This window comes from Leishmania braziliensis, chromosome 11 (genome assembly GCF_000002845.2).
Source record: "Leishmania braziliensis MHOM/BR/75/M2904 complete genome, chromosome 11".
NCBI classification, from domain to species: Eukaryota; Euglenozoa; class Kinetoplastea; order Trypanosomatida; family Trypanosomatidae; genus Leishmania; species Leishmania braziliensis.
In genome coordinates, this window is record NC_009303.2 from 158,431 (window position 1) to 179,513 (window position 21,083).

Genomic DNA, 21,083 nt, shown 5'->3' on the forward strand with positions numbered 1-21,083 from the left:
CCGAGAGAAGCGAAGGCAGCCCACACTTAATCACTTGTGCCTCTCCGTGTAGGGTGGCGGACGTGATGATTATTTGTTTGATGCACCTCTTGCTCGCCTTTTTTACCTGTTGAAGTGTTTGTGCGAGTCGTGCTCGTTACTCTTCCTCCACCCCCCCTCGCTGCTGCTTCTTCATTTCTTGTTCACTCGCACGTACACACGCTCTCCTCCCTTTTCCTTCACCCCGTATGTTGCGGCCGTTCTGCGCGCTATGAACCGGCACCTTCTTCGTGGCTTCTGTCTCCACCTCTGTCTCACTAATAAAACGCACACACACACATTATGTGCCGGCAGACACTTTTTAGTCATGTTCCTCGTGTACGAGCACGCCGTACCGCCTTTTGGTTCTTTGCATGCCAATCAACGCGAAGAGAGCCCTGCGCATGCGTATGTATTCGCGTGCTCTGCCTTTCTTCCTTTCTACATTGCCACTGCTCTCCTCCTCCATCCACCGTCTTTCCCCTTCGTCGCGGCGTAGCGCTGACTCATATCCCTGCGTGTGTGTGTGTGTGATCGTTCAGTGGCCCCTTTCCCCCCAAACAGAGCCGACGTGTATGCACTCACAAATTCCATCACGTAAGTAGGAACGCAGATCAACAGCGGTTATGTGGACTTAGTCTCACCTAACCATTCGCGCCGTTACTTTTTGTTTTGCCTCTCTCCCTTTCCTGCGCTCTTCTCGCTTTGGTTTGTCTTAGCGGAAGGTAAGTGCACGCACATAGCGTACGGGCAAGATATTTCTGCATCCCTACACACCGAGTTGCGTAGAGGTTACACGCGTTCTTTTTCTTTTCGTTTGTTTTCCCCCTTTCTGTTGTTGCCCACCCTTTGAAAAGCTTCAGTCTCAGCGCTGATGTTGGCGCTAAACGCAGGTTCTCAGTACCCAGGTCGCGGCCGCGGCCGCGGCCGCGGCGACGGTGGTAACAGGGTCCACAAGCATGACGGGATTAACCGTTATCATGGCGGTTTTCGTGGTGGCCGCGGCGGTGGTGGTGGCGGCTTTCGCGATGGTGACATGCGCGAGTGCCGCGAGCGCGAGAGCTGGGCCGTCAGCGCTGCTCAAGCGAACGCACGGACGTTGGCGAGAGTTCCAGTCCCAGTCGAGACGAACTGCTTTCCGATCGACCTGTCTGAAGGCCGGTTCCACAACTACATAGTGTCCTTCGAGTTCCTGGAGAACGCCACGGACATGGCGGGCGACATGTGGAAGATCAGCCTTCAAAACGAACTCCTTCGAACGATCCGCAAGAACCGCACTGCAGAGAAGCGCACGCGAACGTCAGCGGAGGTGGAGGATCTGTGTGTCTGCACAGGGCAGGCCATTCTGGCCCCAGCGAAGCTGAGCGTCGAGGATGGCTTCTCCATCGAGTGCACCCGGAAGGAGAAGGTGAGTCGAAACAATACTGAGGAGCGCCACTATCGAGTCAGGATCCGCTACGATGGCGAGGTGAGCCTGAAGCTCCCGGAGCACGCGCAATGGGTGAACAAGATCATTGCCTTCGGTCTCGCTGATACCTACAGCGAACACATCGGGTCCGACTATGTGGACATGAAATCCACCGTGGAGCGCGGTGGTGACCTCGTTACGATGGACGCCATCTCTCTTAACGCCTTGCGCATTGTGAAACAGAGCGGCAGCACGACGGCTATGATGGATGTACTGCAGCTGGACGTGAGCACCAAGGCGTCGACAAAAACGAAGTGCAGCGACGAGATGCGCCGGCTCCGACAGCAGAATCCGCAAGGCTTCAGGCGCGCCGTGAACGAAGCGCTGGTCGGCATCAGCGTGACGACCGTGTTTGGTGAGCCGACGTTTCTGAAGGTGAAGGCAATCGACTTCAACATCCTCGCCAGCTCCCCAACCATGTTCAAAACGAACCCGGAGGAGACCTTTGTGGAGTACTTCAAGCGCAAGTATGATGCCATCATCGATCCCACGCTGCCGATGCTGTACTGCATCTTCGCAGACCGCACCAAGATGAGTCGGCGTATGCCGTACCCCGCTGATTCCCTGCTGCTCAACAAGCTGAACGAGGCACAACTGAGCAAGCTGCCTATACTATGCTCCATCTACCCCAACGAGCGCATGAAGCGCATCAAGGCAGCCCTGGAGCGCGTGCTGGCATCCCCACTTATGATAACAGTGCTTCAGCAGTACGGCGTTCGCATCCAGCCGCAGTTTGTGAAGGTGTCGGGCAGGGTACTGCCGGCCCCCACCATCTACGTACCGTCGGGGCCGAACATGTTCAACCGGATTAACACCGCTGAGTACACGGGCCAGGCTGGCTTTGCGCTTGGGCTGAAGGACTTGCAGCATCCGAGCCAGCCATGTGAGTTTAAGACACTGCTCATGGACGAGTACTTCATGAATGGTAACATCACTCATTGGCTCCAGAAGTACAACGTGGCTCTGCCCTCTCCGAGGAAGACGAGCTTCGACTCGGCTGCGCAGCGTATCACAGAGGGGCCGGGCACTTTTGCCATGGTGAAGCTGCGCACAAAGGAGGCAGGGGCGTACAACAACTTCAAGGAGCGCTTTGCAAGAAGCTCTATTGTTTCTCAGATGGCCGTGGTGGACCTCACGCGCAACGTGCCGCAAATGATCACGCAGCAGGTGGCTGCTAAGATTGGCCAGCTGTGCTTCGTCGCGGATGTCGACGAGGCGGGGAAGTCCTTCGCGTGTCGTCCGCTGCTCATCGTGGGTGCTGTCGTCGGCACTGCGATGAACACAATGCTCGAGAAGTACAAGAGCATCAACGTGAGGCTGTACACCATTACCTTTGTGGCCTTCTTGGCAAACGGCAAGAGTTGGAAACCGTACTGCATGCACCATCAGGTCAAGGGCGAGGAGCACGTGCTCTACGAGGACAGCGATGCAGCTTCCTCGCACATGTCCAGCACCACTTTGACAGTTCGGCGGCAGAACGCGAACGAGGTTCTGAACAATAGGTTTCCTGACTTCCTCAAGGAGGTGACGGCGCACTTCAAGCTGAATGGCAAGGGCAGCAAGGGCACTATGGTGCTCTACCGTGGCGCTATGACAGACGCTGAGGTCGGCTTCACAGCGAACATGGATCTAGTCATGGAGCAGGTGCTACCGAACTGGGATACGGCGACGGTGGTCGTGCATCCCCGCTCGCACTTCCGCATGGCGTGGGACCCCACGACGGTGTTTCCACATGAAACGGCCAGCGCCTACGCCGGCCTCAGCAACGTCCCCCGTGGCTTTTCCACGACGGATTGTAGGATCATCTTAGCTGATTCAGATCCGTACACACCGGTGGACTCTTTCTACTTGTCAGCCGCCAACTGCACGCTAGGGCACGCGGCGAACACCTACTATCTCGTGCAGAAGCGTGCCGCCTCCATCTCGCTAATGGACCTTCAAAAACTGACGTACAACATGTGCTACATGTACCCAAACAAACCAGACGCGCTGCCGCTGCCACTCCCCATTAAGTGCGCCTACGAGTACGCGCGTAAGTACGGATCGCTGAAGTCAGTGAAGGAGCTGCCAACTCGTATGCGCCCCACGATGCACTACCTGTAGGCTATCCGAAGCGATGTGCAAAGGTTAGCACAGGCCGTGACGCGCTTGCCTCGATAGAGGCCTGTCTTGGTAGTTTTCTTTTCCTAACCCCATGACTGTCGTTTGGCGTGTGCCCTCCTTCGCACAGGCACCCCCAAAGTGTATGGGAAAACAGAAAAACGGCAAACAGGGGGAGGTATGAAACACTGTGTGAGAGTCTGCCCTCAGATGATGCACTGCCTGCCTTCGCATGCGCTCTGCACTATTTGTTTCTCCTTGTGTTCTGCTTCTAGTTCGAAGCTAGCCATGGCCCGACTGGCCACGCTGCGCGCGCATTCTGCTCGCACGAACGGGCGCCGGTGACGGATCTTCTCCTGTATTGCTACATGGCACGGAGCGGATCAAGGCTACTCTGCGGTGCCACCGTGTGGTGGGAGAGTGCTGGCCAGAAGCTGCGGGGGGGCCCTTGAGCGCTTTCACGCCCAAGCAGCTGCAGGCCCAGCGAGTGCGGCAGCATGCGCAGACAGCAGAGGCCTACTCGCGGAGGCGGATCTCGTGCCTCGCGACGCCGTAGTGCTGCTGCGCCGCACCCGCCTGCGACTCTCCGCACGAGGAAATCCCAGCGGCATGCAGGCAGAGACTCGCCTGTTCCGCGGGGTTCCATTGCTCGCCCCGGACAGCTGGCGCGGCGCCGACAAACATGGAGCGCGGAGCGGCCGCGACGCCTTATCGTCATCGCGCGCGCGTGGGTGCGGCGGCAGGAGGCTGTGGCCCCCGGCTTGCCGGCGCTGCGGCGGGCGTGGGGCAATGGCACGCTGCCTTGGCCCGCTGCGAGGCCAACGGCATCCGCCATGGCACCGGGATACGAGCATGGTTGGTGTCACGGGCTCGCTCTCCCTCCTCATGGCGGTCGGCACGGGGCCTGCGGGTGTGTGTGGGGTGGGGCATTGTGACGCGTCTGGGCGCCAGCGCTGGCGCCACCCGCCCGCCGCGCGCGCCTCTCATTTTTGCGTGTCTGCGCCGATTGTGGGTTGGAGCGCAGCGCCGGAGTTGGCAGGTCTGCGAGATCGGCAGCGGCAGGGGGGTGCCGACGGCCCACCACATGGATCACGGACTCAACCACTGTCGGAGTTGGGAGAGGGCAGGAAGCGAGAACAATGTGGGAAGGAAGGGGCGCCCAGACAAGCGGGGACATGCCAAAATGGAGCAGCGAGGGCATCGGCTCAGCTCCATATCAGAGGAAGTAGGAATGTGTGGGCGCGGGGGAGGGGAAGCGCAGCGAGGGGTAGGGAGAAATGGAAAAGGTCCCTGCTGACGAAGAGAGCGACGAGGAGGAGGAGGAAAGGAGGGGGAAGGAAGAGTGTCAAAGCGCATCGACTTAGGCGCCATGTACATTCTTGCGACTTGTGTTTTTTTTTTCCTTCCCTTTGGCTTGATCCGTGTGAGAGGACTCTCTTCTCGTTCTCTGTCCTACACGCCTCTCTCCCGTTTGCCTGGCTTTTGCGTTGAAGGAAGATGGAGTTGTAGAGGACGCTGACGACTGGATTTCCCCTTGCCTCGTATATGCACACGTGTAAGCGGATCTACGTGCCTCTATATATATATATCGAATGCACGCATTGGTGGTGTACGTTGCCTGCAGGCCCACCTTCACATCGTTTTCCTCTTGTCCTCCCCATTTGCCACCACCTTCCTCTCGCCGTACCTTTTCTTTCGATGTTTAACACACGTTCACACACACATGCACACCTCGCTTTTTCAGAGGACAAGGTAGTTTGACTTGCTTTCCGTCCCTCGCTCCGGATGCCTTTACGTTTGTATGTGCTTGCGGGGTTCTCTTGCTTCGACCCGTCGCGCACCGTCTCAGGAGACGAAAAGAGAAGTACTGGAGAGGCGAGGGAAGGAGCAGACTGCCAGTGTCGCTCTTCTTTCGATCCCTTCGTGGCTGCTCGAGCCCTGCACACCTGGTCATTTTCTTCCTCTTCCCGCATCCTCTGTGTGAGAGGAGAGTAGTGAAGGGACATCAGGGCCCTTTCTTTATCCACGATCTGCTTCTTCTCTCGTTTTCGTTCTAGTGTGAAGGTAGGAGAGGAAAACAGCTCCACTTTGCTCTTTTCATTGCTGAGATCGCTGAAGAGAAGTGGAGGAGAGAGAAAGCAGCGGAAGAGGGAGAGCGTGCGTGCGCTGGTGTGCGCCGCGTCACTGCCTTCGCTTTTTGAAAAATAAATATAGCTTCTGTCTTTCAGCGTTTCCCTACTACATTCTCTCTCTCCGCCCCCCTCTCTCCCTCTCTCTGTGTGTATGTGCACGCAGCCCTGCACACACACACACACACACACACACACACACACACACACAAACGCACACACAAACTCACATTTTTTTATCGACTTTGGGAAGTAAAGCGCATCTTTGGCGCCACACCGCACCCGAAATGCTCCGCATGTCGGTGATGCGTGCTCTTGGCAGGCCGGGCTCGCTTAGCATCGCTGTTAGTGTCGGTACCACGACTTGTATTCACATTGGTGCGCTGTTCCGTCGTCATGTCCTGCCGACCGCAAGTTCTGCCACTGCTGCTGCGGCGGCGGCAGCGCTCTCGTGCCCTCGGTACTTTGAAAGCTCCAGTGCAGAGCTCCCTTCAAATGATGCTGGCGCAGGTGAGAAAGAGAAATCGTCTGAGGGGCCGTGCGCTGAAGCGACTCTGACTCCATCGGAGACTGCCGCGACGCCGGCCGCTGCCGCTACATCAACACCTGCCGGCCCTATGAAGAGTAAAGGGATCGACTACACCCGTCTCTACGCACATCACCCCCTGGACTACGAGCGTTCCACTTCGCAGTCCCCCAACATTCTGCGGTTTCCCGCCGACGTGTCTGACCCAACATTTCAGGATAACATGGCACGCATGCAAGGCTTCGTCGAGCAGCTGCGTGCGCGCGTGCGGTACGTGCATGCCGGCGGTGTGGTGTCGGAGGAGGAGGCTGCCAAGGCTGGCGTCTCTGTTTTGGCTCTCGAGGCTGACGACCGCGTCCGCAAGCTGCATGTAAGCCGTGGCAAGATGCTCGCGCGGGAGCGCATCGAACGGCTTATTGACCCCGGCACGCGCTTCCTTGAGCTCTCGCAACTGGCTGGGTGGGACTTGTACTGGGACGGCAGGGAGTACGAGCGGTGCTACAGTGGCGGCATTGTGACGGGCGTCGGCGTCGTGAACGGCGTCCGATGCGTGCTCGTCGCGAACGACGCAACAGTGAAGGGCGGAACGTATTACCCAATCACGGTGAAGAAGCATCTGCGCGCGCAGAAAATTGCGGAGCAGAATCATCTGCCTTGTATCTATCTCGTAGACAGCGGCGGTGCCAACCTCAGTCGTCAGGACGACGTCTTCCCCGATGAGCAGCACTTTGGTCGCATTTTCTTCAATGAGGCGAACATGTCCGCCAAGTCCATCGCGCAGATTGCGGTGGTGATGGGCAGCTGCACGGCAGGTGGTGCCTACGTGCCGGCCATGGCAGATGAGAACATAATCGTGGCCCGCAACGGCACCATCTTTCTCGGCGGCCCGCCGCTTGTTTTCGCGGCCACTGGAGAGAGGGTATCGTCGGAAGAGCTCGGTGGCGCAGACGTGCATTGCCGTATTAGCGGTGTGGCGGACCACTACGCGACTGACGACCTGCACGCCTTGTACCTCGCACGCCGCGCCGTGGCGAATTTGAACTTGAGGGAGCACAACGAGGAGCGAAATCCAATCGATGAGAAGCCGGTGCCACCGCTGTACGACCCGAAGGAGCTGGGCGGCTTTGTCCCGGATATGCTGTCGGACGTTGTCAAGAGCTTAGATGTGCGGGCCGTCATCGCCCGCATCGTGGACGGCAGCCGCTTCGACGAGTTCAAGGCGCTATACGGCAGTACACTTGTGTGCGGTTTCGCGAGAATTGAGGGTATGCAGGTCGGCATCATCGCCAACCAGGGCATCCTCTACTCGGAGTCTGCCCTGAAGGGGGCGCACTTCATTGGCCTGTGTACGCAGCGCAGGGTGCCGCTGCTCTTCCTGCAGAACATCACGGGCTTTATGGTGGGCAAGAAATACGAGGAGGGAGGCATCGCTCGCAACGGTGCCCGACTCGTGATGGCAGTGTCCACGGCGCCGGTGCCGAAGATTACGGTACTCATAGGCGGCAGCTACGGCGCCGGTAATTACGGCATGTGCGGTCGCGCCTTTGAGCCGCGCTTTCTCTTCATGTGGCCAAACGCGCGCATCAGCGTGATGGGTGGAACGCAAGCCGCCACAGTGCTTGCCTTGACGAACCGCAACCTGAAGAACGCCTCGGGGGCTGAGATTGCAGCCTTCCAGAATAAGGTCAAGGACAAGTACGAGAGGGAGGGGTCGTGCTACTACAGCACTGCGCGCCTCTGGGATGACGGTGTGATTGCACCGGAGGACACGCGTGTCGTCGTGGCAGAGGCGCTGCGCGCGACGCGACTGGCGCCGATGGAGAGCAAGTAACGGAGAGCGTGGGGGGGTGGTGGTGGTGGTTGCGGCCTATACAAGTTTTAGGGTACGGGTGCTTCTTGTGGAGTGTGTGTCTCTGTTCGTTGCCCACCCCCTAGAACACCCTCCAAGAGTGCATTTCTTTCGCACTTTCCATCCCTTTCTGCGGCACTCGGGTTATCTGCATGCTCGCAGCGTCTGTGTTGTACGCAGGCTGTCTGCATTCTCTGATTTGGTTTCTGGCGCGCACTTGTTTTGTTTCACTCAGGTCTGGGGAGGGGAGTGCGGTGTTGATAGGGATGAGGGTATGGATCTCCTCGCCCCCTTCGCTCCTCTTTTCCACCTCCGTTGCTCTCTCGGTGTTGCCGCTGCTCCACACCCGCTCTCGTACGAGTACTATGAGCGAAGTCTGAGGAGAGAAGAAGGGGCCCTTGCGAAGAGGTGGTGGTATTTGATGAGATAAGCGACCATCAGCGAGCCACCGACGCACAGAAAGCCTGTGAGACACCTCCTCTTCCTTCCTCAACCGTAAGGCACGGGCTTTGCCATATCTCAGGGCTGTGTAATCCCTACCAAAGTTTGTTTTCATGTCGGCCACTCTGATCTCAAGAAGCACAGGACTGCAGCGCTGATGCCAAAGTGCTTGCGTGCGGATGAATTCCGTAGCCTGTCCTGTCATTTCTTTTCTGCGTGCCTGTGCCTCCACGTTGCCACAGGCATGCACGCTCCGCTTGCGACGGACCCCCTCCCCCACCCTAATGGGTGAACGACGCCAAGCCTACCGTATCTTCTCTTTTCCTCTTTGCTTGTTCCTTCTGTTGCTCATAGGTTTCCTGCTCTTCTTGTTTTATCTCCTCCTCCTCCTCCTTCCTCCTCTCTAACCGCTGGTGCGGCTCAGTGCGAAGAGAGAAAGAAAAGAAAGCAATCGCGAAGAGCAAGCTGAGCGGTGTGCTGCAACAAGTGGGAGATACACAGCCACCACGCATCCTTACAGAGCCACCTCCCCCTTTACTGCATCGCGTTTTCTTACTCTAGTCTTCCCTGACTGCTCAGCCGCGCCATGATGGATCTAAGAGGGGCACCGCTCAGCAAGGGGATCTCCACTCCAAGCGGTTTCGTGCAGTGCAGCGTGCACAATGTCCGGCGCAAGGCCGAGTGTTGCGAGATGAAGCCGGTGCTGAACGCGGACATGGAGGTGATCGACTACAGATGCGTCTGCAAGCAGGCCTTCACCTGTAAGTCGGCTAGTGAGCGACAGAGCAGTGATCTAGCAGGCGGTGCTGTGACTGCGGACGCTCGCAAAAGCGCTCGGAATGGTGAGAGCAGCGGTGCAACACCGCTCGTCATAGACGCCAGTAGCACGAGCATGACGGCTCACTCAGTGCACCATCACCATCAAGGGCAGCTCAGTGCCACCGGGGCAGCAGATAGGAAGGCAGGCATGGGTACTCTCTTCGCCGTGTCTTTTCACGCTGCCTCGCGCAGCGCACCAGACGCGAGCACCTTTGCTAAAACTACCGTTGTCTCGCCCAAATCCTTTCCAAGCGACAGGGAAGATGAGGCCGGCGACAACGACGAGGGAAAGGATGACGAGAATGGCGAGGGCACGAGGGGAGACGGGATGACAATCAGCGACAGCGACGCCGATGACGTAGATGCCCTCGACAACTTACCTTCGTTCACTGCCGGGGCCGCCCCAGCCACCGCCACCGCCGCTGCCGCGTCGCTCCCTACCGCTCCACGAGGACGTTCGCGCTACTACGACTCCGTGCAGAACGCTGGCACCGGCGGCTATGCACCACCAGCCAAGGTGTGCTGGAGCTGCGGCATGTCAGGACACGAGAAGCCCGCTTGCCCCAACGCGTTGTGCCGCACCTGCCACCAGAAACGCGGCCCATACGGGCTACCACACCGATGCACGCCTGTGGTCACGCCTTCGCCGTTCATTGTGTGCCCAACGCCATCTGAGTGGCGTGCGGCAACTCAGAAGACAGCAACCGCAGTGGGGGAGCCGAAGGGTATGGCAGCCGTGCGCTGTGTGGCCTGCAACGAGTACGGCCACTTCGACTGCTCCACCGTGGTGCTGCCTTCCTCGTACGCCCTGATTGCCTCGTCGCCCCCTGGCCCTGCCGCGGTGCCGCAGACGGCCACCCCCACCTGTTGCTTCTGTGGTGTCCGCGGGCACACCGTCTTCGGTTGCCTGCAGCGTGAGCACGTCAACCCGGACTACTTTGAGCGGCGCAACCAGCTCGTCGCGGACGCCCTGCGCTGTGGCAGAGGCAATGCAGCAGCTGGTGTGTCCTTTAACAACAGTGGCGGCAACCTCAGTGGCAGCGGCTACTCCTCGCAGCAGCAATACCAGCAGCGGTCCTACGGAAGTCCCACAGGCGGGGCACAGTCATCGTTCTCCTCGCTCACGCGCTACGGCAACAACCGTGACGGTGCTGGTGGTGTCCAGCGCCGTGAGCGAGACTGGCGCGACGATCGCGGGCAGCGCGGCGGTGGCAACCAGTATAGCAACAGCCGCCGTGAGGGTGGCGCGTACCACCACAACTCCGGCTGTGTTGATCGGGATCATCAGCGACAGTGCTACGAGTCTCCGTCGCTCTCTCGTACTGGCGGCGGTTATGCCTCGCCATCGTTATCTATCCCGCGCAGTCGAGACCCTTTTCAAGGAGGTAGACGTGGGCACCACGAGGGGCGATCGCTTGACAAGTACGGTGGCAGCCGCCACAGCCACTCAGAGGGCGAGCAGGGCGGTGTTGGGTCACGTGGGCATGGTCAGCGGTCGCATTATCCGCAGCAGTCGCAGCACCATTGCCATCAAGGCTCGCGGAGTGGCAGCGGCTATGGTGGAGACAGCGGTCACTACAGCGGTGACAGCCTGTTTTAGCGCCATTGAGGGGGCTTACACAACTGAGTGTGATGGGCAACGATGAGAAAGACAGGGGGAGGAGCACGAGGGTAGTGAGGGGTGAAGCATGTACGTGGGCTAGGGTGGGTAGGGTGTGTGTGTGTGGGGGGGGGGGGGAGAGGGAGCGAACGGACTGGCATTTTTGTAGCAACGTATGCACCTGCCTTGTGGTAGGTGCTGCTGCTGCTGTGTAGGCTGTTGAGCGCGTGCCATGGCCGTTTTCTTCTTTGCGTGTAGCGCTTCTCCGCCTCTCTCATCACGCACCTCTGTGTACTGCCTTGTGCGACACGGGGTCGGTGGTTTGTGCTTTGTCCCATCCACCGATGCTCATGTACCCCTTCCTTCCTCCCTCTCTCTCTCCCTCTCTCTCTATGGCTGCACGTGTGCGCCACTGCTGCGCGCCGAAGTCGATAATGGTGGAGTACGTGTAAGTGTAAAAGAACGAGAAGGAATGACCCTACAGATTGCCTCAAAGCGAGACTCCCGTTTGCGTCTACACGGACGCGCACTTTAGTGGGCGCCCGACATCGAAGCTGCCTGCTCACTGCTGCCCGGTCGCCGCTAAGGAAACCACTGAAAAAATAAGTGGTGTGGTAGGCAGAGCGGTTTCTTGCTTCGTTTTGCTGCCCCCCATCCTTCCCTCCCTCCTTTTCTCTCCTGTGAACCCTCTAGAGGGTCAGTGATGCACCAGTGTTCAATGCTAGTGTGGCAATAACCCCCAGCTTAGAGGGGGGGCGGCGACCAAGGAGAGGGTAAGGACTCTCCTGTTGGTGTACCTGCGATGGCTGGCTTGAACTACCATGACGCATCCACGAGCTCTCTAGACCTGTTCAGTATTGACCGCGCGCAGTGTCGTCAGGTGTCTGACTTTCTCCATTCATACGAGGTCCCACCATTTACCCTTGCAATGCATGACTTCTACTTTCCCATCATCTTGTTGCCTTCTCTTCACGCTTTGCTTCTTCTGTATGTTGAGCATATGTCTCTTGTCACCACTTTGCCCGCCCGCTTTTTGGCGATCATTCGCCCTGCTCAACCCAAACACGTACGCGCAGTTTCCAACACTGTAGACCCCCTTTTGTCTCCACCTCTCACTCACTCACCCCCCCCCCTCCCCACACACTCCCTCGTTCCGTCCGTCAGGGTGTTTTCAGGTTTGTTCAGCCTTCTCTGTTGGCTTGTGGTTTTTTTTTTTTTTTGTATTCGCTCGTGTGGGCCGCACACGTACACTTTTGACCTCCCCCGCCCTCTCACTGTTCTTCACCTTTACTCCTCCCCTTCTTCTTCAGGTGATTTTACAGCGTCGTGCCCTCTGCTGCGTGTTGCTCTGTCGTTTTTCTTCCCCTTGGCCCATCGGCTCCCCCAACCACACCCACATACAGGCAAGCACGAATACCTCTAGGGATTCAGTGAGAGGACGAAGGGAAAGAGTGAACGTGCAAAGACAGCGGGTGGCAACCTTCAAACACGCACAGGCGCAAACGCAGACGCAGGCTCACACACACACACACACACACACATACGTGCGTGCATGCGCACGGTCCTCCCTCCACCGCCCCCATTTTTTCGTTTGTATTTCCGCTCCTCTTATTCGCGTTGATTTTGATTTCTTTTGTTTCCGTCTGTGTCCTTCCCTCTTACCTTTACTCCCTCACCCCCCCTTTTTTGTTCGTCGCCCTTCCTTTTACTCCCGCGTCTCGTGTGCTTGTCGTGTGTAGGGTCGAAGAGCGCTTGCCTCCTTGTGCCTCTCCTTCTCATTTCCTCGCTCTTATCAGCCCACACCGAGGCACACTCACACAGGCCCGTTCTCCTCTCTTCCTCGCGATTTGGCGACGTATCCAGTTGCTTTGCTATTTTTTTCCTCACCCTTTTCCCGACCCCCCCCTTTTCTTTCGTTTTCAGGTTGACAAGTGCGTGCGAGTAGCGCTTGCGTTGGTGCGTGAAGGAGACCCAACTGAAAACCGTATAGTTTTGACTCTTCCGCGACAACTGACTAATTCCCTTTCGCCGCTAGCCTTGCCGCCGGCTCTGTCACTCACTCATTTTCTTTCTTCAATCGCCGCCGCCCCCCCTATCACGTCCCTCTCTTTGGCTTTATCTCATCATCTCCGCCCTTAGCTGCGAAAAAGCGTGAGCTGGGCACGTGAGCTGGCTTGCTCTTCTTCTTCTGCTTACCAGATCCTCCCTCCGTTTACTGCACCGTTGCTCACCCCAGGAAGTCGATCATTCCCCCAGTCCACCTCTGATTCCCCCCTCCCCCCAAACGGGGCACTTTGGAGGACGTGGAAGGAAACAGTCCCTGCGCGCATAGACGCAGAGATACGCAGACGTGCTTCACGCCAAGACGCACTCAGAAAAAGGCCACTGCAGCAAGACGAGCATCGGAGGCACTTCCGTGCAGCGGGAGGCAAAAGTGTGAGTCCGAGAAAACGACAAGAGAGCGTCGAAAGGCAGAGGAAATTCCGAGAGAAAAGAGGGGGCACCACGCAGAGGACGACACGTCGAAAGTTGGAAAGAACGGGCAAGCGAACGAGCAGAAATTGAGAGTGTAGAGTACACCGCCTCTACTTGACACACACCCACACACCCACACCGTGACTCATTTCACCTGCATTTAGTCTTTCGCCTTCCCGCGCACACACAAGTGCCGACTCAACATAAACGCGAAGGACGCTATCGAGTGCGCTGACGGTGAGGGGAGAATCGCATTTTCATCTCTGTATCCTTATCTTTTCCCCCCGCCCCCCACGTCTCTCTCTCTCTTTCTCTCTCTTACCTACCCACCCACGCCCTCCATCTCAGCCTCCCCTTTCTCTCCTTTTTTGTCCATATTTTTTTCTCCTCTCTCGCTGGTTTCTCTGCCCACTGCCCATTGGACTGTTTTTATATCTCAATCTTCTTGCCTTGTCATCTTGCCCATTGCCCCCCCCCCTCCTCTTCTCTCCCCGGTCTGTCTCTCTGTCCTGCTCACTTACTCACCCTTCCCCCTTCTCCCACCACCCCTCTCCCCACACTTGCGTAGTGCGACTTCTCCCTCGTCGTCCCTTTTTCACTCCTTTTCCCCACTCCCTTTTTTTTCCCTTCTCTCTCGTCTCCCTGTGGGGTGTGCTGCGTCGCCTGTGCGTATTTATTTATTTATTTATTTATTTATTTTCGCGTGTTTTGTTTTACTCCCACTCTCTGTTCTTGGCACGTCGATGCACGTTTGGCGGGGCTAGTCGTGTCGCTGTGAAACTGCTCCCCCCCCCTTGTTCTTCGATTCAAAACGAGGGGGGCTCTTCTCCTTACCTCACACCCGCCCTCACCTCTCTATTTTCCCGTATTCCTGCCTGACACTCAGGTGGAAGCGCACCGCCACGCGGGCAACGCCACACGAACGCAGAGACGCGGATGCACACACGGGTACATTGAATGATACACACCCACACCCTCACACACAGAGCTCAACAACAGTAATTCAGGAGGGACTCACAAACCTAGAGAAACGGTTCAGCTATACGTATCTCGCCGTAATCCTTCACGCTCTTTTCTTCCCTTTTCGTTTACGCATCTCCTCTCCCCCCTTTGACTTCGTTTCTCTGCTTTCTTTGTCTTGCCGCCCTCCCTCCCTTGTTTTATTTTCCCTTCCCTCTGTTCATATTGTTTGCATCCCCCCCTTCTACCTCCCTCTCCCTCAGCTCCGTCTTCCTTCCCCTGCATGCGTGTCAGTGAGCTCGAGTGTGACTGTCTTCTTTTCTTTTTTTTTTTGCTGCTGTCGGTGCGCCTGCGTGCCTTTGCGCTAAAGTGGCCAGTCGTGTGTGGGTGAATGAGCAACCGAAGGTTTTCTTGACTTGTGCTCTCCTCCCTCTTTCTTGCGGCTCGCCTCATCCATCTTCCTGCAGCTCTCCTCGCGCGCGCTGACACGACCTTCTCATCACACGCGTGTGCACCATCGTCTTCCTAGGCGTTCACACAAGAGTCATTCCTCCACATTTTCACCGGTACAGGGGCACTTCTCTGTGAACGTTCTCCTTTCGTTTAGTATATTTTTTGTTGACTTTTTCTTCAGCTTCTCTTTCTTGTATTTTGTCTGCTCTGAGCGCTCGTTCTTTTCTTTCGGCGTTGTGTTGGGGGTGTTCTCTCTCATAACGATTGGGAGTTGGCCATCCAGTGCTCACGCATCTACTGCCCCACTCTCCTCTCCCTACAGGCACACAAGTACGCCTCTTGCCTCCCCCCATTCTACACACACACACACACATACAAACTCACCGTTTACCCAAAAGAGTGCAACATCCCTCCCCCTCCCCCAGCCCAAGCAATCTTCTTCAGTAGAGCCGTGCACACCAGCACTGCAGACATACAGCCGAGCACACGCGTATCCACCACCCCACCCTCATCTACCTCTTCTCTCGCCCTCTTGGCGCTCTTGGGCGTGTTGTTGCACCTTTTTTTTCATTGTTGTCGTTTTCTCGAAGCTCTTACATTTCAGCGCGCGGGCGTGTGTGTCTCTCTGTGTGGCGCTCCGCCTCTCTCTCTCTCTCCCTCTTTCTTGAGGAAAGTCCCTTCACATCCGCAAGACGCAGACAGCGCACCCGCAATCTTTATTTTGGCGCGTGCGCTGGACACTTCGAAACGCACGCCTCCTTTGCACCCACCACCACCATCTCACCACACACTCGCTTGTTCATATTCACGATCGTCGTATCCTCTTCGTTGTTCTTCTCCAACCCCTTTTCTGTACTTCCGCGCCTCCCCTCCTTTGCATCCACTCTCTGCCACCGCAGCTGCCAGCGCTTTCCCCTCTTTTTCTGGCATCCACAACTTCACAACCGCGACTGTGCTTGTCGTCCTGTTCGTGCTCTCGCCCGAATTTTCTGCTGCTTCCCACGTGACAGCGCGACCATCAGCGGAGAGGTGGGGGAACCCTAGGGAAGGTGGAAAAAGGGGACGAGCGATCAGCTCAGGTGAAGAGGGAGTAGGGGTGTGGACAAGCGCTGCCACTTGCCTTCCTTCGCTTAACTGCTCCACCCCCACAAAAGTAAAGGAGCGGCACACGGTATACCGCTGACGTGTGCATCGCGTCATCGAGCTGCGCCCGTTCCTCCTAAACCCCACCGAAGAGAACCGAACGGGGGGATCGACGCACGAGCAGTGCTCGAAAGAGGAGCAAAACTCATTTTATTCCCGTTTCACTCACGTGCAAAACAGCAAAGAACCCCACGCAACCACCACCGTGGTAGGAAGGCGGCAACGCCATACGCACCCGCACCCGCACCTCCGGAAAATACGGCTAGCGGCGCAGTCTTTTTCGTTTCTTCTCTTCCCTCTCTTGTCTCTTTTTGACGGAGCTGACGACTGTCCTTTTTTTCTTAGTCATTTCACAACTCGTGCCCTCCTCTCCCTACCCCGCTCTCTCGCTCATCTCACCTCAGCGTCTTCATCGTGTACAGTGCGCGCGCGTGTGCGTGTATGAGTGCATTTCTGTAGACGAAAGCGAGTTTTGTTTTCTTCTTGAATTTCGCTATTTTTTCTCCCTTTGTTTTGGATTTGATTTTTGTGTGTGGACCTCCTCATCTCCCTTCGCTCTCTCTGTGGAGACGTGTGCCAAGGTAGGCCCCAGCGTGTAGCAGAGCAGGAACGAAAAGGCGGAGGACAAAGTTGCCTCCAGAGGTGAGCAGCGATACGCACACATACACACACACAACGAAGAAAAGGCACGCAAACGCCCACGTAAAAAGAAAGGCCGACCAAACAACAACGAACAAGAAGCGAAGAGGGGACCCATCTGCGCAAGGCGGCAAACAAAGGAGCAGGCGACACGAACGCCTCGACGACGCACAGAGAAAGCTGTACGAAAAAAAACGCGAGGAAAAGTGCGTACTGAGTTTTGACTCAATCAGCCGGCGGACCGAAAAAAAAAAGAAAGAGGAGCGGGAAATATAAAAACTGGCACAAGGCAAAGCGCAAAGCAGCTTTGACGTGTTGCAAACTCCCACCTCCGTCTTTTATTCACCGTTCCGCAGCGGGGGGGGGCTTTGTTCTTCTTTCTTCCGTGCTCCTTTTTTTTTCAGTTTTCATTTTATTCATTACGCCCGTGTGCCTTTGTGGACGCATCGTTTATTTATTTTGTCTCGTTTGTTTTCCCTATTCTGTGCTTCTCTTTCCCCCTTTTCGCGCGTTTGCGAATTCTTGGCTGCTCTTTTTCTCTTGGTTGACCTCGTTTTATCCTCGCGTGAGTGCCATTGTTTTCTTTCAGTTCTTTGTTGTGAATCTGTGTCTCTTCTGTCGCCGCTGCTGCGTTGTCTCTCTCTCTCTGTCTGTGCTCTCCTCCTCGTTAGTTTCGAAAGTATCCGTCAAGGGGTGTTTTGTTCAGACTCGTTCTCGTTCCCACCTCAAACAGAGCCTAAAAAGGAAAGCAACGAAGCCGAGTCAAATCGGAAAACGATAAAACACCCCCTCCCCCACCCACAAGCCATACCGTGTGAGGACCTCTCACAAGGCACGGCTTTGTCGGCGTTTCTGTGCTTCTTCCACTCCCTGTTTCTTCGCTTGTATTCTTTGCTCACTTGCGGTTTCCCTGTCTCGCCGCGTGCTCGTAACAATTCAGTGGTGCTCGAGTTTTTTCTTTTTCTTTTTTTCTTTTTTTTTTTTCTCTCTTTTCTCTTGAACGTGAGCCATACCTCTCACTCTCTTGACCCCCTTTGTCCGATTCGTTTCCTTTTTCCCTCTTCTCCCCTCCTCCTCCATATCACGCACCTTGTCTCTCCCCCCTTGTACGATCTTCGGATCAAGGTTCGTCCCCTGGTCTCACTCTCTCTCTACTCTTCCTGCTTTCTCTCCCCGTCTCTCTCTGCCTATACCTGCATCTGTGTGAGATTTATACTCTGCCACACGCTCCCCTTTTTATTCTTCTCCTCCTTGCCCGCTCCCCCCCAGCTTACTCGGTCACACTCTCTCCCTCATTGTCATCATCACCAGTGCTTCGTCTATCCGAACTTATTTAGCTGACCATCAGAGAAAAAACGAGGAGCACTCACACATCCACACTTGGAATAACATAAGCGAGAGAGAGAGGGAGAGTAACGAGTGGTGGTGGTGGTAGAAAGGGGGTGAAAAAAAAGGGAAACACGTCAAGCCGCGGAGGAGCAGGTGAAAGGGGTGACCCCACGCAGGAAAATAGAAGCAGTGGACCTGTGCATTAAAACACAGTAGGAGGTGAAGAGTTTGCTTTTACATCTGCTTGAAGTGAGCCACTGTGAGCCTCCTCTCCCCCTTCTCCGTGCTGTGGTGGTTCTTCTCTTTCACTTCGATCAGTATTTATACGGTCCTCCGCACCGATTCCCGGCATCCCCCCCCCCCTGAATCGCTGGCAACAGTTGGATCATCATCCTATACCACTCGCTTTCTTTCTAGTGCACCTAGAAGCTCTTTGCCTTCACTTTTCTGCTTGCCTTACTTGTCTTAGCTTTGCAGATAACAACTCCTTCCTGTTCTTTCTCTTCTTGTTTCCTTCCGCGCGCGTCTGTGCTTGCGATTGTGTGTATCACATCACCGCCAACGCTCCTGTTTTTTTTTTTTTTTGGCTAAGAGGACGCGATCACTCTACATTTTTTTATTGTATATATTTGGTCTGTTTTGTTTCATCATCACCTGCTTCTCTGTTTCTTATTTGCTATTCCTTGTTCTCCGCTTTCTTTCATCTCGCTGTCGTCCTCCTCTTCGCTTTTCGTCTCTTCGCTCCTATCAAGGGACGCGCGTGTACACTCCAAGCATATTTTTCCTCTCTCTTTGGGCCGTTTCTTTTCTGTTTTGATTCTTCCTATTTTGTGTAGTTGGCCCATCTCACGGCGTGTGTGTGTGTGTGTGTGTGTGCTTCTAAACAAACAGAGTCGAGGGAAAAGGAAATACAACACAGCGTACAACGAACGTTTCTTATTATCCTGGTTCCCCCTTCCTGTCTCTCGCACTGCCATTTCTCTCTCTCTCTCTCGCCTAGCGCTTATTTCGGCTTTCTGTCTTTTCCACACTTTGACACATTTCTTAAGTTTTTTTTTTTTGTTCTTCACCTCCTCACTTCTGTGTTGGTGCCCCACTCACTCTTTGTGTAGTGTTTGTCTTGTCTTTACTCTCTCTACTCTCTCTACTCTGTGTACTTGTGTGTCGCTCTCTGTCTACATTTCTGTCTCTCTGTTCTCCTGCACCGTCTCTCCTTACTTCGCCGCTTGTTGGAGTGTCGGGGGTGTCGTCGTCGTCGTCGTGCCGTTGTGAGGTCAAAAGGCTGTTCGGTTGTTTTTTCTTTTTTTTTTTGTTTCGTTTTACGGATTTTTTCTCCCTTTTCTTCGCGTTGTTGGTCAGCCCCCTCTTTCTCTGTTTTCGCCCTCCCCCTCCTCCCCCCGGCGCTGTGGATTTCCCCCCGTTATCATTTCTCGTGCCTCTTCCTCCTCCTCCTCCTCTTCCTCCTCCTCCCTCCTCCCTCCTCCCCCCTTCCTCCTCCGCTTCATTCTTTTCACACTTCTGTTTGATTTTCTCGTCTTCCAGCGCTCCTTTTTGTCGGCCACTTCTTCGTTCGTTTTTTTTTCTTTTTTTTTTTTTTTTTTCATTTCCCTCTTGGTTTTCCTCCTCTTCCTCTCTCTTTGGCGCTCACTTTCTCCCTTCTCGCTTGACCCTCTCGTTTGTCTTCCACCATTTTTTTTTTTTTTTGGACGTCCTCTTCATTTTGTTTCTCCGTCAAGTGCGCCACTGTCCCTCATATTCATACAGTGGCAGGAAGGAGGAAAAAAAAAACAGCCACATAGAAGCGACGACGGTGCAGAGAGAAGCAAGTGGTCTCTGCAGTCCACCGCGGCAACCGACCCCCCTCCCCCCATCCACCTCCTCCTAAGCTAACAAGATTCATTAAGACAAGAACAGAAAAGTACTTAGTGGACTGTGTGCTGCTGCGCGTCTGGTGTTCCCGTCGTTGCTTGTCTTTCCATTTTTTTCCTTTTTTATAGTCTTCTAGTTGTCCTCGTTCTCGTTATTCTCTTTCTTTCTCCCCCCCTCTCTCCCCCTATCCTGTGCGCCAATTGCTGCTGCCTTGGTGCCTTTGCTTTCCCCACTACGAGCGCCTCGCCCTGGCATATTCTTATCAACGAAACACATATTTATATATTCCCTTTTCGTGTGTTTGCCTTTTTGGTGAGGATTCATTCGAAGACGCAAACAAGCGAAAGCAACAACAAAAGGGCTCCGACGCACAGACGGACCAAGAGCGAGAGAGAGAGAGACATAAGGAGGTTCCCCCTCTTTTTTATTTTTTTATTTCCCCTGCCTCACTTTCTTCTTCTCGTCTTTAGGTGTTTCGCAGGTTACACACTTGGTGAATCCTTGCAGAGGTCTACATCTCTCTCTCCCTCTTCCTCTCCCTCTCCCTCTCTCTATATTGCCGTTGCTTTTCTCTTTTCTTCTCTTTCCCTTTCACACGCCTGCCTCTCTCCCTACGAGGTGACATTCTTTAATACTGCGTCTTGCCGCATTTTTTCCCCCGTTTCGCTCGCGCTCTGTTTGTTCTCCTGCCGTTGGGTCTCTCTTTCGTTTCTGTAGGTGCACTTCTCGTTTCCTAATTTTCTTTTGTTATTTCGTTTATTCTATTGAGACTGTGACTCTCGCTTTGCGCGCGCGTGTGGCCGTGTGCACGTGTTTCCCTCCAAAGCCATACACACACACACACAAGCAGAACGACCGAAACTCGCTGGCTGCGCCGGTTCATTCGACGCTGTAGATCACTTTTTTTCCCCTTTCGTCCTTTTCTTTTGTTTATCTCCGTTCTGTGTGTATTGACTGTGTGCATTCTTTGCCCTTGCAAATCCCCCCTCCCTCATCACTGTGAGCGTGCCGTGTGTGTGTGTGTGTGTTCTCTCCTCACTCCTCTTTTTCTCCTGTTCTTCCTGTTTTGCCCCTTCTGTGTAGTGCGTGCCATGCAGACATTCTCGTCTTCGTTCTCCCCTTTTTCTATGCAAAACTCCGCGTCTACTGTCACCAACACCCCCCCTGGTACTGCCGCCGCCTCCAGCGCTCAGCGCGTCGCTTCGTTTGCCGCTGTGCGTCTTTCCCAGCTTGCGGAGGTTTCAAGCAACATTCTGACCGACGAC

The 21,083-nt window shown here is 55.3% G+C and overlaps 3 protein-coding genes across 3 annotated transcripts; all 3 read left to right on the forward strand.

The window, feature by feature from the left end:
* Positions 1–892: 892 nt before the first annotated feature.
* On the forward strand, positions 893–3,589 carry LBRM_11_0360 (hypothetical protein, unknown function; the record flags this gene model as incomplete). The annotated part of the gene is made up of 1 exon (XM_001562921.1): positions 893–3,589. One exon carries the CDS (start codon positions 893–895, stop codon positions 3,587–3,589), a length of 2,697 nt encoding a protein of 898 aa, XP_001562971.1.
* Positions 3,590–6,332: 2,743 nt separating this feature from the next.
* Positions 6,333–8,072, forward strand: LBRM_11_0370 (putative 3-methylcrotonoyl-CoA carboxylase beta subunit; the record flags this gene model as incomplete). Its single annotated transcript, XM_001562922.1, has 1 exon — positions 6,333–8,072. The coding sequence occupies one exon, from the start codon at positions 6,333–6,335 to the stop codon at positions 8,070–8,072; it is 1,740 nt and encodes a 579-aa protein (XP_001562972.1).
* Positions 8,073–9,117: 1,045 nt separating this feature from the next.
* Positions 9,118–10,950, forward strand: LBRM_11_0380 (conserved hypothetical protein; the record flags this gene model as incomplete). The annotated part of the gene is made up of 1 exon (XM_001562923.2): positions 9,118–10,950. One exon carries the CDS (start codon positions 9,118–9,120, stop codon positions 10,948–10,950), a length of 1,833 nt encoding a protein of 610 aa, XP_001562973.2.
* Between the last annotated feature and the right edge of the window lie 10,133 nt (positions 10,951–21,083).